We start from the raw sequence: 15675 nt of genomic DNA on the forward strand, positions 1-15675 counted from the left end.
ACATATAGTTTTAGTACATGCGTAATATCAAGCAGGATCGTAGGATCAGGATTTTCACGATAACTTGCCAAGCAACTCACCAACAAAGTTCTCACATACTTTTTATTTTAATTTTATTTTATTACCTTCGCCAACTAAATAAATAACTAGTAATTACACTTGCTGTGGTTCCACTAGGAATTTAACACTGAATTACTCTGGTTTTACTCTCTGTCGATTTACACGGCTGTTACATTTTTTTTGCGTTAGACCGGTTCCATCGTTGGTGTAAACACCAAGTAAAATCTAGCTATCTGTCAAGAAGTAGACTTCAAATAGTTAGCCTTAGAGTTACACCGATAACTTGTCCTATTTAGCGTTGTTTACTCTGTGGTAAAAGTGCTTTGAAGTAACCTCATTACCAGGGCAACAAACACTAATATCAAAATGTCTACAACAAGAGGTTGCATTCAAAACACTAAAAATCAGAGTAAAAACGGGCGTAACACGAAAAAAACCCCAAGTTGAACCGCAGCCAACCATCAGTAAAAATGAACAAAAAGAAAATGATTCAAGGCAGGGTAACCGCAACAGAAGTGCTAAGGCAATTACTGAGGACGCATGCAGAATAATGAAAAACAGCTGATGTATTGCATGGTAGGTATAAACAATTACGCGGGAAATATTAATTCCCATTAGACAGGTTTGAACTAGCCAATATTCCAATAAGTAGCTGGACTGCGAAAATCGAACAACCAACACACCAACTAACCAAACAACCGCCTTATTATAGTCCCCTTTATTTAATATACTGTAAGTACAAAAGAGTAGCTCCGTGACACTTGTAAGTTATCATTGTTGTTGCCAAATAAAAGAGTTATCTTTTCATACCAAAGGGTTTTAATAGAACTTTCTCCAATGAAGCCGGTGAAAGTGACTGGACAAAGGCACTTTACGCGGTACGCCCACTTTTCTGCTGCAACGTCAAATTTGGTAAGGGCACTTAATATACATAATCTCATCCGATAATACCCGACGCTTAGCTAACAGCAAAATTGCAAGTTTAAAGGTTGATTTGAATATTTGAAACACAATTAACCAAACCAATTGATACATCACTTTAAACCGTGAAGAACGGAGCATTAATTAAGGCTTTAGATTTCCTGCCAATCAAACTTTCTAAAGTGTATTTCTTGAATCTGCCTTGTTGTCGTGAGAAGGTAGGCAATGCACAGACTCGGAGGTGTCTCCCTTGCCAATATTTGGCTATAGTTGCAGGGCATTTAACAAAATGAAATCTAAATTAATCGACGACGCCAAAGACTATTTGGTCGCTATCGCTGGCCCGGTGTTGTACATCTTTGGTGTCGCTGGCAACTCGTTCGTCGTCATTGCAGTATGGAAAAAGCGATCTCTGCGATCAACAACCAACTGTCTTCTTGTTAACCTTGCCATCTCAGATATCGTTAGCTTTTTGTTTTTGCCACTGATGCTAGTTCAGTCCACTCCCTTAAATCCAGATCACTTCGCCGACTTTTTGTGCAAGTTCTTGATTTCTTTTCATATACCAGCAACAGCAAATGTGGTTGCTATCCTCACGGTGACCTTGATGTCCATCGAGAGATATCATGCTTTGGTCAAACCGATGAAGATTAGAAAACGACTTCAGAAAGATACAATAGGACATGCTGTCACCGGTCTTTGGATTTCAGGGCTCCTTCTTACTCTCCCTTACTACATATTTGGTCAATATGATGAAGATTATTTGTGTTGTGTAGTTGGTAAACGGACAAAAGGATTCATAATCTATGAACTAATTTTCCTGGCTGTCATCGTTTTCGTTCCTTTCTTCATTACCAGCTTCTGCTACTTCCAAATCGTTCGTGAACTGTACTTCAAGAACAAAGTCAGACCACAGAACGTGCCATCCGCCGCAGAAGAAGATGCTCGTGATAAGCGTAAACTCGTCAAACTGTCTCTCTCGATAATTTCAGTGTTTGGACTTTTTATGTTTCCTTTGTTTATCACCTTGATCTTAAAATCCATCGATGATGACACCTTTAAACGATACTTCCAGATAGCTGCAGCTTTCTTCTTCGTGGAGGCTGCAGTCAACCCGTTCATCTACACTTTCCAGAGCACGAATTTTCGACAAGCATTTAAAGAGATACTGAAACACCCGTTTTGTGCTTGATCGAGTGTGGGAGACTGGAGAAAGAAATTGATTCCATGCGAGTAGAGTTTTCTGATGATCTAGAACCTAAACTTGGTGTAGTCCAGTCACTAGAACTATCATCTTAGTCTTAGTTTTCTTGATTTACTCAATAGTTCTTTATATTTTATAATCGTAAGTTATATAAAGGACGGCTGGAAAGAGCGTGGTATCATGTGCAAAAAAGCGGACAAAGCTAGAACAGTTTTACTTCTAATTTTGATTGATCTTATAACAAACAAAGGATGTACAATATTTAACGGGTATACGGATAACTGATTGACTCAGTTTTTGATGAGATGAAATGATATGGGACTGTTTGAAAAGAAAATTCTTCCAGATATACTAAGATTATAATTCATATTTTCAAAATAGAGCCAGTCAACTATATGTCTTAATCATTCACGGGTCCGACTCCGACAATGGCGGATCAATCCCCGTTGCAACATTTTGCCCAGTATTTGCCCATATTTTTGAATTTCGATGGCCAACTGCGTTCCCATGAGTGCAACAAGGGGACGTATTAAAAAATACTGCACAAATGATTAAAAAATTTAGCTTATAATACAATGTAAGTATAGCCCGTAATATATACTGATCGGCTGAATACCTATTTACGGCTCGTAGCCCTGCTTACTAACCGTATAATATCTGCTGTATACTTTTCAAAAACGTATTCTTAAAAAATTCAATTTGAAGTAAGACTTTGTAGTAAACATAGCCTTTTGCAAAAAAACAGTCACGTGCTGATATATCACTTTGAAAACGAATCATTTTAGCTCAAGGTCCCTAGGCGGATGCTCTGTTGTTTGGCAAACAAACTTTAAACTGCTTCGCATCTTGAAATCAAAAGTATCTTATGAAGGAAAAAAGTATTTTCTAAAAAAATTTGGATACGACATTAGTAATCCAGTAAAATAAAATGAATTCTAATTTTTCTTTTCTTTTTTTTCCTTTTTGCCATCCAGTAATAATCACATGTCAATTTATTGCAAAAGGCCTATTTCACAAGTTTCAAGGGAATGTATGAAGTACTAGAACCCAGGTCCGCGCGGCCAGGAATGGTCATTTTGAATGGAAAATTAAGATTTTGTCGCTTATAGCTCGTCTATTAGTATGGTAAACCCCTATTTTTTTCTTTGAATTCAAAGCTTTGAATTGTCCACGCTAGTACCACACTGAATTCTCGATATATTTATAACAAGGAACGTATTTCGATGAGATACCGAATTTTGCTTCTAGAATTCAGTTTGAAGCTTATTTGCAACTCGTCAAATGAATCCTTTCTGTCCGGTACTACCTTAACAAGTTATGTGAAATCAATTATGACTAATGACGGTTTGCAGTTTGTGACACGTAGTTGTCATATCTGGCCAATGACAAGCACAATGGTTTCTTTTTTATTTTTCATTGCTGTCTCGGGGGGTCCTAAAAGGGGTTGGACACTGCTCGCAATGCATGATGTTATAGTGAAAAGTGACCAATCATAACCTTCTATTTCATGAGAGGAAAAAAACGAAAATGGAGGAGAGAAAAAAAGAAGGCAAGTGCTACATTTCATAGGTTTTATAGTGTTTATTTGTTTAATTTTGAAATGAAATTTTGTAGAATTCAAGTGTACATTATATTGAAGGGGCCATAAAAGCTTAACTTCAAAATCGTGCTTATGACTATTTTTATCTTCATTCATTGCGTATTTTATTTTGAACTGGAGTCATTTTTCCTGGAACTGCTTGCTCCACATTTCTGTTACTTACCCTTGAAATAAAAGGGGTCTCGTATCGAAACTAAAGCAAAATGTAAAGGAGGAAATTACTTTTCATGAGGTATAATCGCGCCACAGAGCGCCCTTAATTCTAATATTAGGACTTCTAATATTTGACAAAGAAAACAAAAATACGGCATCAAAGCCACTTATTTGCTTAGATCAATGTAGGATCAGTTACTTCCTTGTTAATACTGAGCTAAATTATCTCTTATCATTATAACATCATTTGCACTGAAAAACATTTTATTTGCCAGAAAACGTTGGTACTTTGTAAGACTCGTGTACAAATAATTCTTTTCTTTTCTTTTGAATGTTTTCTAAATCATTCGAAAATATGTGGATGAGAATATAAAATAACTCACTAACTTTCCGCTTGGTCTTATAAATAAATCTTTACATTTCCGCGTCCCTTATTTGTTTAACTCTAATCTCCTTTTTTTTTATAACTGATTAGCGACGTGACTGCATTTATATAATTGACTTGACATTGGTTGATAACGTTTTGATAATTAGGTGTTTTTTAGTGATTTTATTTGTCTATATATTTTTTGTCTTTATATTGTTTAGCATTGAGACCGGTGTGGAATGCTTTGAAATAAATTATTATTATTTTGAATGTATATATTTAAAATAAATTAACCTTTATAACAACAATAATATCCAACACTTAGAAATACATATTTATAAGTCATTACTATATCTATAAAAAATATAAATTTTTGTTTTTAAAAATGTTTAAATATGTATAATGAATTATGTAGAATAATTAAATTATTGATATAAAGTTATACATAATAAGTTGGAAATTTCGAGATAAAAAAGAAATGGTAAAAAGACAAATTATTATTGTTATTATTATTAGAGTGCAAACAATTAATTAATTAACACTAATTACTAGATAGTACAAAATAGTGCTAATTAAACAATAGAAAACAATGGAATTTGCATGAAATTGTGCTATTTAGTACTACTAAAGTTTCATGGTTAAATTGTTTGCACTCTATTAATTAATTAAAATAGTGATTTTGAATCTGTTAAATTTGAAATTCTCTCGATTAGGTCTGTTGGAGTGGAAAGCTCATCGTTTATGGAAGTATTCGACCAGCTAGGATAAAAGAAAAACATAAAATGTAATAATAAGAAAAATAATTAACATTGCCATTAGATCCACATATTTCATTTTTTGTAAAAGACGAAACAAAGACTGGGATAATCCTCATTTAATGAATTTTTAGTATTTTCTTTTCAATTCTTTTTACTATTATTGTCTGGGCTTTTTTTCCTTCTTCTTGTATGTATCCGATTACATATTTTGAGCTATAAGCCTTTCATTTCATTAATGTTAAACTGAATTTATTCTTAAGTAGCCAATTGTAAATTAACTAGTTACCAGCGAGATTTGCAATTGTAAAACAAAAAGCATCAAAATAAAGTTTTCATTACTATTATCATTATCATGATCATGATCATCATTATTGTTACTATTACTATTATTATTATTATTATTATTATTATTATTATTATTATTATTATTATTATTATTATTATTATTAACTCGGGAGCTCCCATCCCCCTTCCCGGAAGGGTTTTATGAAATGGGAAACAGGGAAACAGGAAGAAACCTCTAACAAATCTTCCCCTCTAGGTCAGTAGATATTTAACTGACCTTCCCATTCTTACAAAGGCTCAAAATCCATTTTCCTTGCACGCTTTGCCCCTGTTAGATGAATGTCTGACAGCCCTTTGATGCTAGTTAAGTATTACTCACGCCTGGAGCTAAAAACAATTTCCGAGAACAAATTGGCTTGAAATACAATTCGTCTTGCTTTGCTTCATAGAATAAACTAAAACATATTTTTGTACATTATTACATTTGTGACATCTAGAACCCTTCAATGAAGCAATACATTGTTGAAGATAAGTTTGTAAGGGTTTTTTGAGCTAATTCATAAACACTTATAACTTTAAGTTAATGGGACAACCATGACGTACAAAAACCGCGATGGCAAATCAATTAAGTCAAGGGCCTTTGTTTTGAGTTTTACAAGGCCTTTTCTTGTTTTCTTGTGGATGACATACTTAAGTTAATCACATTGAAGTTTGCACTTACCTTTCAAAACCTGCCAATCAAATCCCTTCACCTTTCTTTACTTTTTTTTTTTTTTTTTTTTTTTTTTTTTATATGTTTTCATATTTTAAAAATATATTTAGTTTCCTCACTAGTATGTACTTTTCCTTGGGCTTCTCAGATTTTGCGTTGGGGTGCTTTCTGCTGCTGAATGCTGAAAAATAACGTTTTTCTTCCTGAAATATAAATTTCTTACAATGTGAAAATAACATACGATTATCACAGCAAAAGAAATGAAGACGACAGAACCAATGACTTAATAGATAAGGTAGCCCAAACGATTCTATGGCGTTCCAATCCCGCCAAAATTCAATGTTGACATGAAACATTCAACTTCATGCATCAACATTCAAGTTTTGCCTGTAACTTTTAAAACTTCGTCCTTCAATACTCAACTTCATGCATCAACATTCAAGTTTTCCAAACAACTTTCAAAGCCTCGTCCTTCAACATCACTGTTTCAAATCAAATTCAGTCATCTTGAAAGTTGAGTATCATTGTGCGTACCACGACCGCCAAAAAGTGTCGAGTGTCAGTATGACGTAACAATCCACAGGTAACCCGGCTGTACAGCTAAAATTATTCCATGGGGGTAGTAGTTGTGTAAATTTTATTCGAATTTGTAATTCAAAATGGCGCAGCTTTCGCTGCGAAGTGTAATTGATGCTATCAATGAGCTCCAGGATGTAGTGGATATTGATTTATTGAGATTAAGAGTCGACTACATTAATAGAATGCGATAGAATGCTAGTCTCACTTGATGTACCCGATAATATTCTGAGCGAAGGAAGGTATCGTGTTTCAATCCTCAGTGAAGTGTGCGCTCGTATTACGATGTTCCCACAAGCCTTCGTCAATGACGTCACATTGACATATGATACTTTTTGGCGGAGTTGGTACGTGTTTGAGTACTCAACTTCCAACTGATCCGATTGCAACATGCAATATATAACGTCCATCCAAAACGTACAATCTACACTATCGAATTAAATGAATTCAAAAATTTGGGTTCAAACGTTTGAGCCTGAAAGTTGTTAGTTAGAGTTTACAAATTCCAAGTTGTTAAATGAAGTTGGATGTTCGAGCCTGTTCGATCTCAAGTTTAATGAAGTTGAAAGTTCCTGTTTGTGAAGTTCGATGTTGGAGCATGTAAACTCCAATGTTGAGGTATGGCATTGAATATTCAATCCCAAGTTTTTTAAGGTTGAAAACTGAACTTCGAAGTTGTATTATATACACTTGAATGTTGATGCATGAAGTTGAATGTTTCATGTCAACATTGGATTTTGGCGGGATTGGAACGCCATACGATTCCAGTATAAATATAGTAGCCGTTAATGTACATAGGTATTGTATAGAGAATCCCGGTCAGCCAAATTGCACAGAAAGCATACTTCATGGTGTTTTCTTTCAGTCTCATCCACCTTTTCGTCGGCTTCACAACAGCATGGTATCTCTCCACAGAGATTACAGTGTTAGTATAGAAACGATGCTTGTCATAGCAGGAACATTGTAAGATAAGAAAAACTTGCACATAATGCGGTCTGACAGTGTACCATTTGTCAGCACACACTGCCATGAAGTTAAAAATCAAGCAGGCCACACCTGAAATTGCTACATTCACGAGAAGATAGTTTGTAGTCGATCGCAAAGATTGTTTCTTTGATACAGCAATTACCACCAACAAGTTGCCGATAATACCAAAGAAAAAAACCGGTACTCCGAAGAACAACCCAGCTATTATAACTTTGGTATTCATTTCTTAATACTTTTTACTTCCGTTTATAGAGCAGGAAATTGTTTTCTTCCATATAAGCCAGTTTAACTATAAAAAACTAAGCTTACTGGATTATGAGATTCCAATTTACCAGTTTTAATCTGTTTTTATGTGTGAAAAAGACGTGCAAATCATGAACGCAAAAGTTTTCGAAAATTAAAGTTTACATTCAGTTAAACTTAAAAAAGAAGAGACCTGTTTATTAATGCGAATATATATGCATTCCTTTTATAATTTATTCAATATTTTAAATAAATTATCTATAGAAGTATTAAAACTATTGAAGGAAAGTCTTCTTTGGTTTGCCGATTGAAGGCGAACGAAACTGCTTTTTCTTGTACGTAAGCTGAACATACGACAAAATAAAAATAATCCTTGAAGATTTATAAGCTAAATAAAGGGCGAATGCATCTCAGTAATATGTACTAATTGAAATATTACATCCAGCATTAAAATCAATTACCTATGCAAAGTCATTGGATATTAATATTCTGCCGCAATTATAATGATTCCCACGTACTTTCCGTTCCCTGGGGGATTGAAGAGGTTGCTCATTGGTTGGGAACTGATATTTAAGTAAAGGACGCGTGTTTTGGCATGGTTGAACAAGATAGCCGAACTACTGTGTGGCGTGTAGGTTGTTTTGACATCAACCCGGCCTAAACCGATTATCAAACATAGTCTATGGCAGGCCAAGCTCCACAAATCCCTGCTGCTGTTGATGTTGCTAATGCTCTTCCTTAAAATCCAGTAGTACAAGCAGTTTGCTGAAGTAAGTTGAATTTGTCTTTAGTGTTTCTTGTCGTCTTGCTAGTGAGTCGTGCCCGTGGCTTTTCTTATGGGGTTTATCGGTGTTTTGGACGTGGCGACTGCAGTGTGTGTATTCGCTCATGACGTACATTAATTACGGAAAGTTAAATGGCAAACGTGAACTCACTCATGACTGTAGTGAACAAAAGTTACGAAAAGTTAGATTCCAAATGTGTATTCGCTCATGACTGTGGTGAATAAAAGCTACGAAAAGTTAAGTTGAAAATATATACTCACTCATGACTGTAGTGAATAAAAAAAATTGCAATTGTGTACTCGCTTTTGACTGTGGTGAGCGGAAGTTGCGAAAAATGAAATTGTGAATGTGTTCTCACTCATGACTGTAGTGAATGGAAGTTAAGAAAAGTTATATTCCAAATGTGTACTCACTCATGTCTGTGGTGAATGAAAATTTTGCGAATTTAAATTGCGAATGTGTACTCACTCATGACTTTAGTGAAAGGAATGTACGAAAAGTTAAATTGTGAATGTGTACTCACTCATGTCTGTAGTGAATGAAAATTATGCGAAGTTAAATTGCGAATGTGTACTCGCTCATGAATGTAGTGAATGGAATGTACGAAAAGTTAAATTGTGAATGTGTACTCGCTCATGACTGTAGTGAATGGAAGTTACGAAAAGTTAATTAAAAATGTGTTCTCACTCATGACTGTGGTGAACGAAAGTTGTGAAAGTTTAATTGTGAATGTGTTCAGTCTCACTCATGATTGTATTGAACGGAAGTTACGAAAATTTAAATTGTGAATGTGTCCTCACTCACGACTGTAGTGAATGGAAGTTTAGACGAAAAGTTAATTGCAAATGTGTTTTCACTCATGACTGCAGTGAATGAAAATTAAGTGAAGTTAAATGCCAATGTCTTTTCCTCGATTGGGGAGAGTAACTCCTATGGTCCATTCTTATTCTGGCATTGGATTGGATTGTAGACATTCCGTTTCGGGTGTGTGCGGTTGCTCTCTCCTGGTCGAGGTCCCCATCCTTGGTGTCTTGTTGGTTTAGGAACTATCTTTTCTATTTTATCATAGGTTTGTGGTGCAAAGAAGAGAAAGCTTTAACTATCTAGTGTGTTTTCTTTCCCTTCGTGGGAGAAAGTGGATAAACAATTTGTTAGAAATTAAGAGCGACTGTCCAGAAATATCGAGCAAAATCGAAAATTTGTGGCCACAATCAAAAAAAAAAAAAGTCCTTCATTTTTGGTCTGTAGACACTATTAGATGAGTTTATGAACGTACTGGGGTCGGTTTTTCGATCTACGTAAAAAATCCGGATTTTTTTGAAAAAAACGATTTCACCCCGTGTCGGTCTAAAAATTGCTCAAGAAACGGCTGCGAATTACGCTTTCAAAAACATTCTCGCTCCAAGTGAAAACCTAAGCTACAATCAAATTTGCAACTGAATTCAAGAAAAGGGGTGTTGAACAATTGTTCCAGGTGATTTTAGACGTTTTAAACTAAGCTTTAGATAGAAAAAATTGCATTCTTCCAGCAGAGTTATTCACAGTCTCGATTTTACCTCACATTTATAAAAGCGATTTTTCGCATGTGGCCATTCTCCAATTTTTACAAAACTCAAGCTGTACAATGTTCAAATGATAGAATAACACGAACTACAAAAATTAGTTTGGGTTTTTCAACAGGCCTTATGAAAACTTTATGCGAATTTGGAAAAATTTGCCATGTAAATATGCAAATTAGCAGTTTGTTTACATCTCCACACCACAGATCACGGCCGCGAAAAAAGTCATCTAAAATAGTTTTAACGGCTTATTAGTCCACACATTAGCCTATCTAATGACTATAAGCATGATTGGCCTTCGTTATCATTTTAAACGATTATTTGTTGAAGTTAAGCCTACACTTCCGGTGTTGAAGACACTCAGCTTGCTTGCCTCGGTGGCATTCCATCGGTGCGTAGTAAACTTAGTAATCATAAATGACTGTTAACATGCTCTATAAAAGTTACTATCCCTCACTAGTGGTATCCAGCTTATCACATAGTATTTTCACATACTGAGTATGCTTGGAAGTTTGCATTACTTTGTAAATAAGCAGGGATCAAACCCGTCAAAGCGGATTATGTGAGCTGATGGAGTGACAAACAACAGTTTGCGCGGAGCCGGACGTGAAGTCGTATTGTACAGTACGTTTTTTATTGCCCGAACATCTTGTGATTTGGCATAAACTAAAGAGAATCACTCGTTATCAAGACTCTCTATGAACTTTCAATGATATTGTTCTTTACGACAAAAAGACCCCGATTTGAATAAGGCTACGTTCATATTGTATGGCAGAAGGGGCGGGGGCAGATGAAATCTTTAAATGACAAAACAATTCTTAAGACCACCCAAAAGTCCCCCCAAAAATAATATACCTCCCCCCCCCCCCCCCTGGCAAACTCTTGTAGCTTCTTCTAAAAATTTTGCATCCCCCCCATTTCTCTGAAAAAAGGTTTTCAACCCACCCACCCCCCCCCCCCCCTTTTATTGGTAAAACTTTTTCCGATCCCCCTAAATTTCATCTGCCCCCCCCCCCCCCCCCCCTCACCACCACTCTCTGCCATACATTATGAACGCATCCTAATGTCTCATGGAATTCAGTTTATATAATAAGTTCATATAATAGAATCATCGAACCACATCCCACATCGATTTGCAATCAAGTAGCTTGCGTCCCTCGTGTTTTTCGACTTAACAAAGTCAATTCTTCCATTCGTAAGATAACTTCACTCTCTTCGTTGGCCTCCCCAAGACTATTTCTATATGTGTAAGGGACTGGTCATAAAGTATGGGGGGAAGGGGGGTTGGGGGGCAAAATCAGGGGATGGGACACATAATTTTGAACTCCTTAAAAGGGGTGGGCTGTTGATAAAATTTGACAACTAAAATGGGTGGGCCTGCAATTTTGCTTCTAAACTGGTTTTGGGTCATCAGGATTTTCAGCATCATTTTATGTGGGCCACGATAAAAAACACTGATTCTATTCTGATTTTGCCCACTCCCACCCCCCCTATATTTTATAACCAGTCCCTAATCAATGATGTAGTAGCGTCAAGCTTGCACAATTTCACGACTGAGCACTGCGCAAGTAGTCATGGCGTCGTATAGACCGTATATATTAGTCAATTTAATGCTAACAATCCACCAACCTTCCTGAACCAACAGTAAGAAAAACACCAGTCTCTTTTAACACAGTTTTCGATCCACTTTTGCTCAAACCCCACTCTGTTTTTGGATTCCTTTTGACATCGGCTTTGTGCTGAGAAAGAGTTACGGGTACAGAACATTTCGCTGATGTCCGTTTCCAGCTGACGCCCAAACGCACGGTGATTCCCACAGATTGTAGGGCTGTCTATGTTTCTAGAGGGCTCAAAAATACATACTCTTGCGAGAATTAATTCGACCTCGGTTTCAACTTCAACTATACTAAAATATCGTTTGTCCTCGGCGATATCCCGTTTACATCTTGTCAAAGGAACGTTAGTGACAGATCTACTTCTTTCTTTTGGGTCAAACCCACAATGACCACAAATGATAGCTTGAAAAGAACATGATTCACGAGCCTCCATAACTGATGCTCACCATAATTAACAAATTTCTATACTGACTATAAACACTTTGTTAAATGCTGCTTTTATTTTTGTCTACCTGGTAATGTACAACAAATTTTTGGAATTTGATTGAAACTATCAAATTCCTGGACATTTCGGCCACACACACGTCATGTTCAGATCACAGTTCTATCAATTCGCACTATCGACATAAAATGTTATATATATACTTTAAAATGTATTTTCTTTTTTCTCATAGTCTTATATCAGATTTACGCTTCCACGAAACCAGGCGATTCTATCATACATTCGATCTATTGTACAGCCATGAAGCTAGTGGGGTAGGGGAGGGGGAATTGTATATCAGGCTACAACTGCACTCATTATACATGTAACCAATTTTAAACATGACTTCGATCAAGCAAGAAAACATATGACAACTAAAATAACAAATCTTGATAATGAGTGATTCTCTTTAGTTTATGCCAAATCACAAGATGTTCGGGCAATAAAAAACGTACTGTACAATACGACTTCACGTCCGGCTCCGCGCAAACTGTTGTTTGTCACTCCATCAGCTCACATAATCCGCTTTGACGGGTTTGATCCCTGCTTATTTACAAAGTAATGCAAACTTCCAAGCATACTCAGTATGTGAAAATACTATGTGATAAGCTGGATACCACTAGTGAGGGATAGTAACTTTTATAGAGCATGTTAACAGTCATTTATGATTACTAAGTTTACTACGCACCGATGGAATGCCACCGAGGCAAGCAAGCTGAGTGTCTTCAACACCGGAAGTGTAGGCTTAACTTCAACAAATAATCGTTTAAAATGATAACGAAGGCCAATCATGCTTATAGTCATTAGATAGGCTAATGTGTGGACTAATAAGCCGTTAAAACTATTTTAGATGACTTTTTTCGCGGCCGTGATCTGTGGTGTGGAGATGTAAACAAACTGCTAATTTGCATATTTACATGGCAAATTTTTCCAAATTCGCATAAAGTTTTCATAAGGCCTGTTGAAAAACCCAAACTAATTTTTGTAGTTCGTGTTATTCTATCATTTGAACATTGTACAGCTTGAGTTTTGTAAAAATTGGAGAATGGCCACATGCGAAAAATCGCTTTTATAAATGTGAGGTAAAATCGAGACTGTGAATAACTCTGCTGGAAGAATGCAATTTTTTCTATCTAAAGCTTAGTTTAAAACGTCTAAAATCACCTGGAACAATTGTTCAACACCCCTTTTCTTGAATTCAGTTGCAAATTTGATTGTAACTTAGGTTTTCACTTGGAGCGAGAATGTTTTTGAAAGCGTAATTCGCAGCCGTTTCTTGAGCAATTTTTAGACCGACACGGGGTGAAATCGTTTTTTTCAAAAAAATCCGGATTTTTTACGTAGATCGAAAAACCGACCCCAGTACGTTCATAAACTCATCTAATAGTGTCTACAGACCAAAAATGAAGGACTTTTATTTTTTGACTGTGGCCGCCCCGTGCTCGATATTTCTGGACAGTCGCTCTTAAAATCTAGTTGGCTCTCATTCGCTTCAAGCTGGATTTCCGTGGATGAGGTCCCCGTCCAGGAGGGAGATCTAACCGATTTGCCTACCATAAGTGACATATTATTTTGGAAAAGCTATAATTTCGTGTCCCTGATAGATGTTGTCTTTGGTTAACATGGTTTGAGCCTAGTTTAAAGGTAGTGATTATACAGTCGGTACTACATTTGTGTTTGGGTTTTCAGGAGATAAGGTTTGGAGAGAGTGAAATAAAGTAATGCGTAGATTATGCAAAGTCATTGGATATCAATATTAATATCTTATCGTTTAAAATTCTTCTTGAATACGTGTGAATAACTTGTCTTTTGGATTTTTTCTGTTCTTTGAGGGAATTCTTTTAAAATACCATCATTATCTCAGTAGTCAGTTGTTTGTCCGTCGTAAAGTTTGCACATGAAAATCTCAGAGAAATCTGACGACCGCTTTTTCGTGTTAAAATAGCCATAATTCTTCAGTTTTTGCTTATCTGTACCGTTCAAAACCTCAATTCCTTTCCTTGATAAAGTCTGGTCTTTTCTACAATCGATTTTGAAAGATTTTTTAGAGAACAAGCAGAGATTTCGACGAAATTTGACCATGTACTTTTACTTTACTTACTTTTCGCTACACGCTATCTATCACAGGATAGATAGTGAGTACGTTAGCCAATCAGATTGCAGGATTCGTCATAGTATGCTAGTAGGTTTATACTAATAATTAATAGCATTCCCACGTAGTTTCCAGTCCCTGTGTGGCACCCAGCCACCCACCCGGTTTGAGCCGGGTTGATGTCGACCCTGGCACATCCTTAGCACTTCGTGCTGGATTCGTTTCCGGTCGGAGTGCGCGTCCATATCTCATTAATAACAATGATTAAGGCAGAACAATATACTATAGAAATATTAAAACTTTTGAGAAGAAATATTTGATTTCTTTATTTATTTTATTTTATTTTGATAATATGTGGAACGAAACGTACTGCTTTTCATGAAAAGGAGAAATATAGGATTGTTTGCTAAAAAAAACCCATACCTGAATTCTTGAAGAATACTTCTAAATACACCTTTGACTACATACATTTTTTTTCTTTTGTTGGGCTTACGTACGTACGTACGGAAGTGACGTAGTAGTCAAACCATCAAAAATCGAATCGATTTATAGTGCTCCGAAGGCCCGCGCGGGAGCTCCGCTATTACTGTGCAATTTATGTATTACCTACATAGAAAAACCGCACGCCGGCGGAATTTGAGCCATTTTTTCTTGCATGTTATTTTGCGTGGATTCAGCAGTTCTTATGCTGGCAGCCAGTGTTTATAAAAAGACCAGCTGTTTACCAAGCTGAAACATGTTATCTTGAGGAATAAAAATCTTGGACTTAAAAATCTATTTCAAGTAACTGTAATTTATTCAGTGCCCCCAGCCTATTGTTTTGTCTCTGCACTATATATCATAGCCTCCTTCGCAGACATTCTTAGGGTCGTCACGCAACGTTTCCCTTCCCACAAACGTCTGCTCACTTGAGCCGAACATTGCTTTCCCAAAACTGACCAATCAGCATGAACCTACAAAAAACGAGAAGGTTCATGCTGATTGATTGATTTTTTTTTGGAAAGCCACAGAACAAAAATGGCGTCCTTCGAAGAAGTGTTTCAGCGTATTTGTAGTGTTTACAAAATTAATGATTTAAATTCTCATCAAAAAGAAGCAATTGAAGTTTACATAAATCAAAAACGAGATATGTTTATAAATCTAACAACTGGTTATGGTAAATCACAGTAGGCGTAGTAGGCGTAGTAGGTGTAGTAGGCGTAGAAGGCGTAGTAGGTGTAGTAGGTGTAGTAGGGGTAGTGTGTGCTTAGCTGTAGTAGGCGTAGTAGGCGTAGTA

At 36.2% G+C, this 15675-nt stretch overlaps 1 protein-coding gene across 1 annotated transcript; it reads left to right on the plus strand.

Moving 5' to 3' along the window:
* Nucleotides 1-1270: 1270 nt before the first annotated feature.
* LOC116286701 (somatostatin receptor type 5-like) lies at nt 1271-2173 on the plus strand. Its single transcript, XM_031693267.1, has one exon. It carries the CDS (start codon nt 1271-1273, stop codon nt 2171-2173), a length of 903 nt encoding a protein of 300 aa, XP_031549127.1.
* Nucleotides 2174-15675: the final 13502 nt, after the last annotated feature.

The sequence above is a fragment of the Actinia tenebrosa genome, unplaced genomic scaffold (assembly GCF_029948245.1).
Source record: "Actinia tenebrosa isolate PJP-AT-01 unplaced genomic scaffold, QUT_ActTen_1.0 PGA_scaffold13__45_contigs__length_12533684, whole genome shotgun sequence".
NCBI classification, from domain to species: Eukaryota; Metazoa; Cnidaria; class Anthozoa; order Actiniaria; family Actiniidae; genus Actinia; species Actinia tenebrosa.

Bases quoted from the DNA above. Each gene is read 5' to 3' on its own strand.
- LOC116286701 (XM_031693267.1), top strand. From the start codon at position 1,271: ATGAAATCTAAATTAATCGACGACGCCAAAGACTATTTGGTCGCTATC.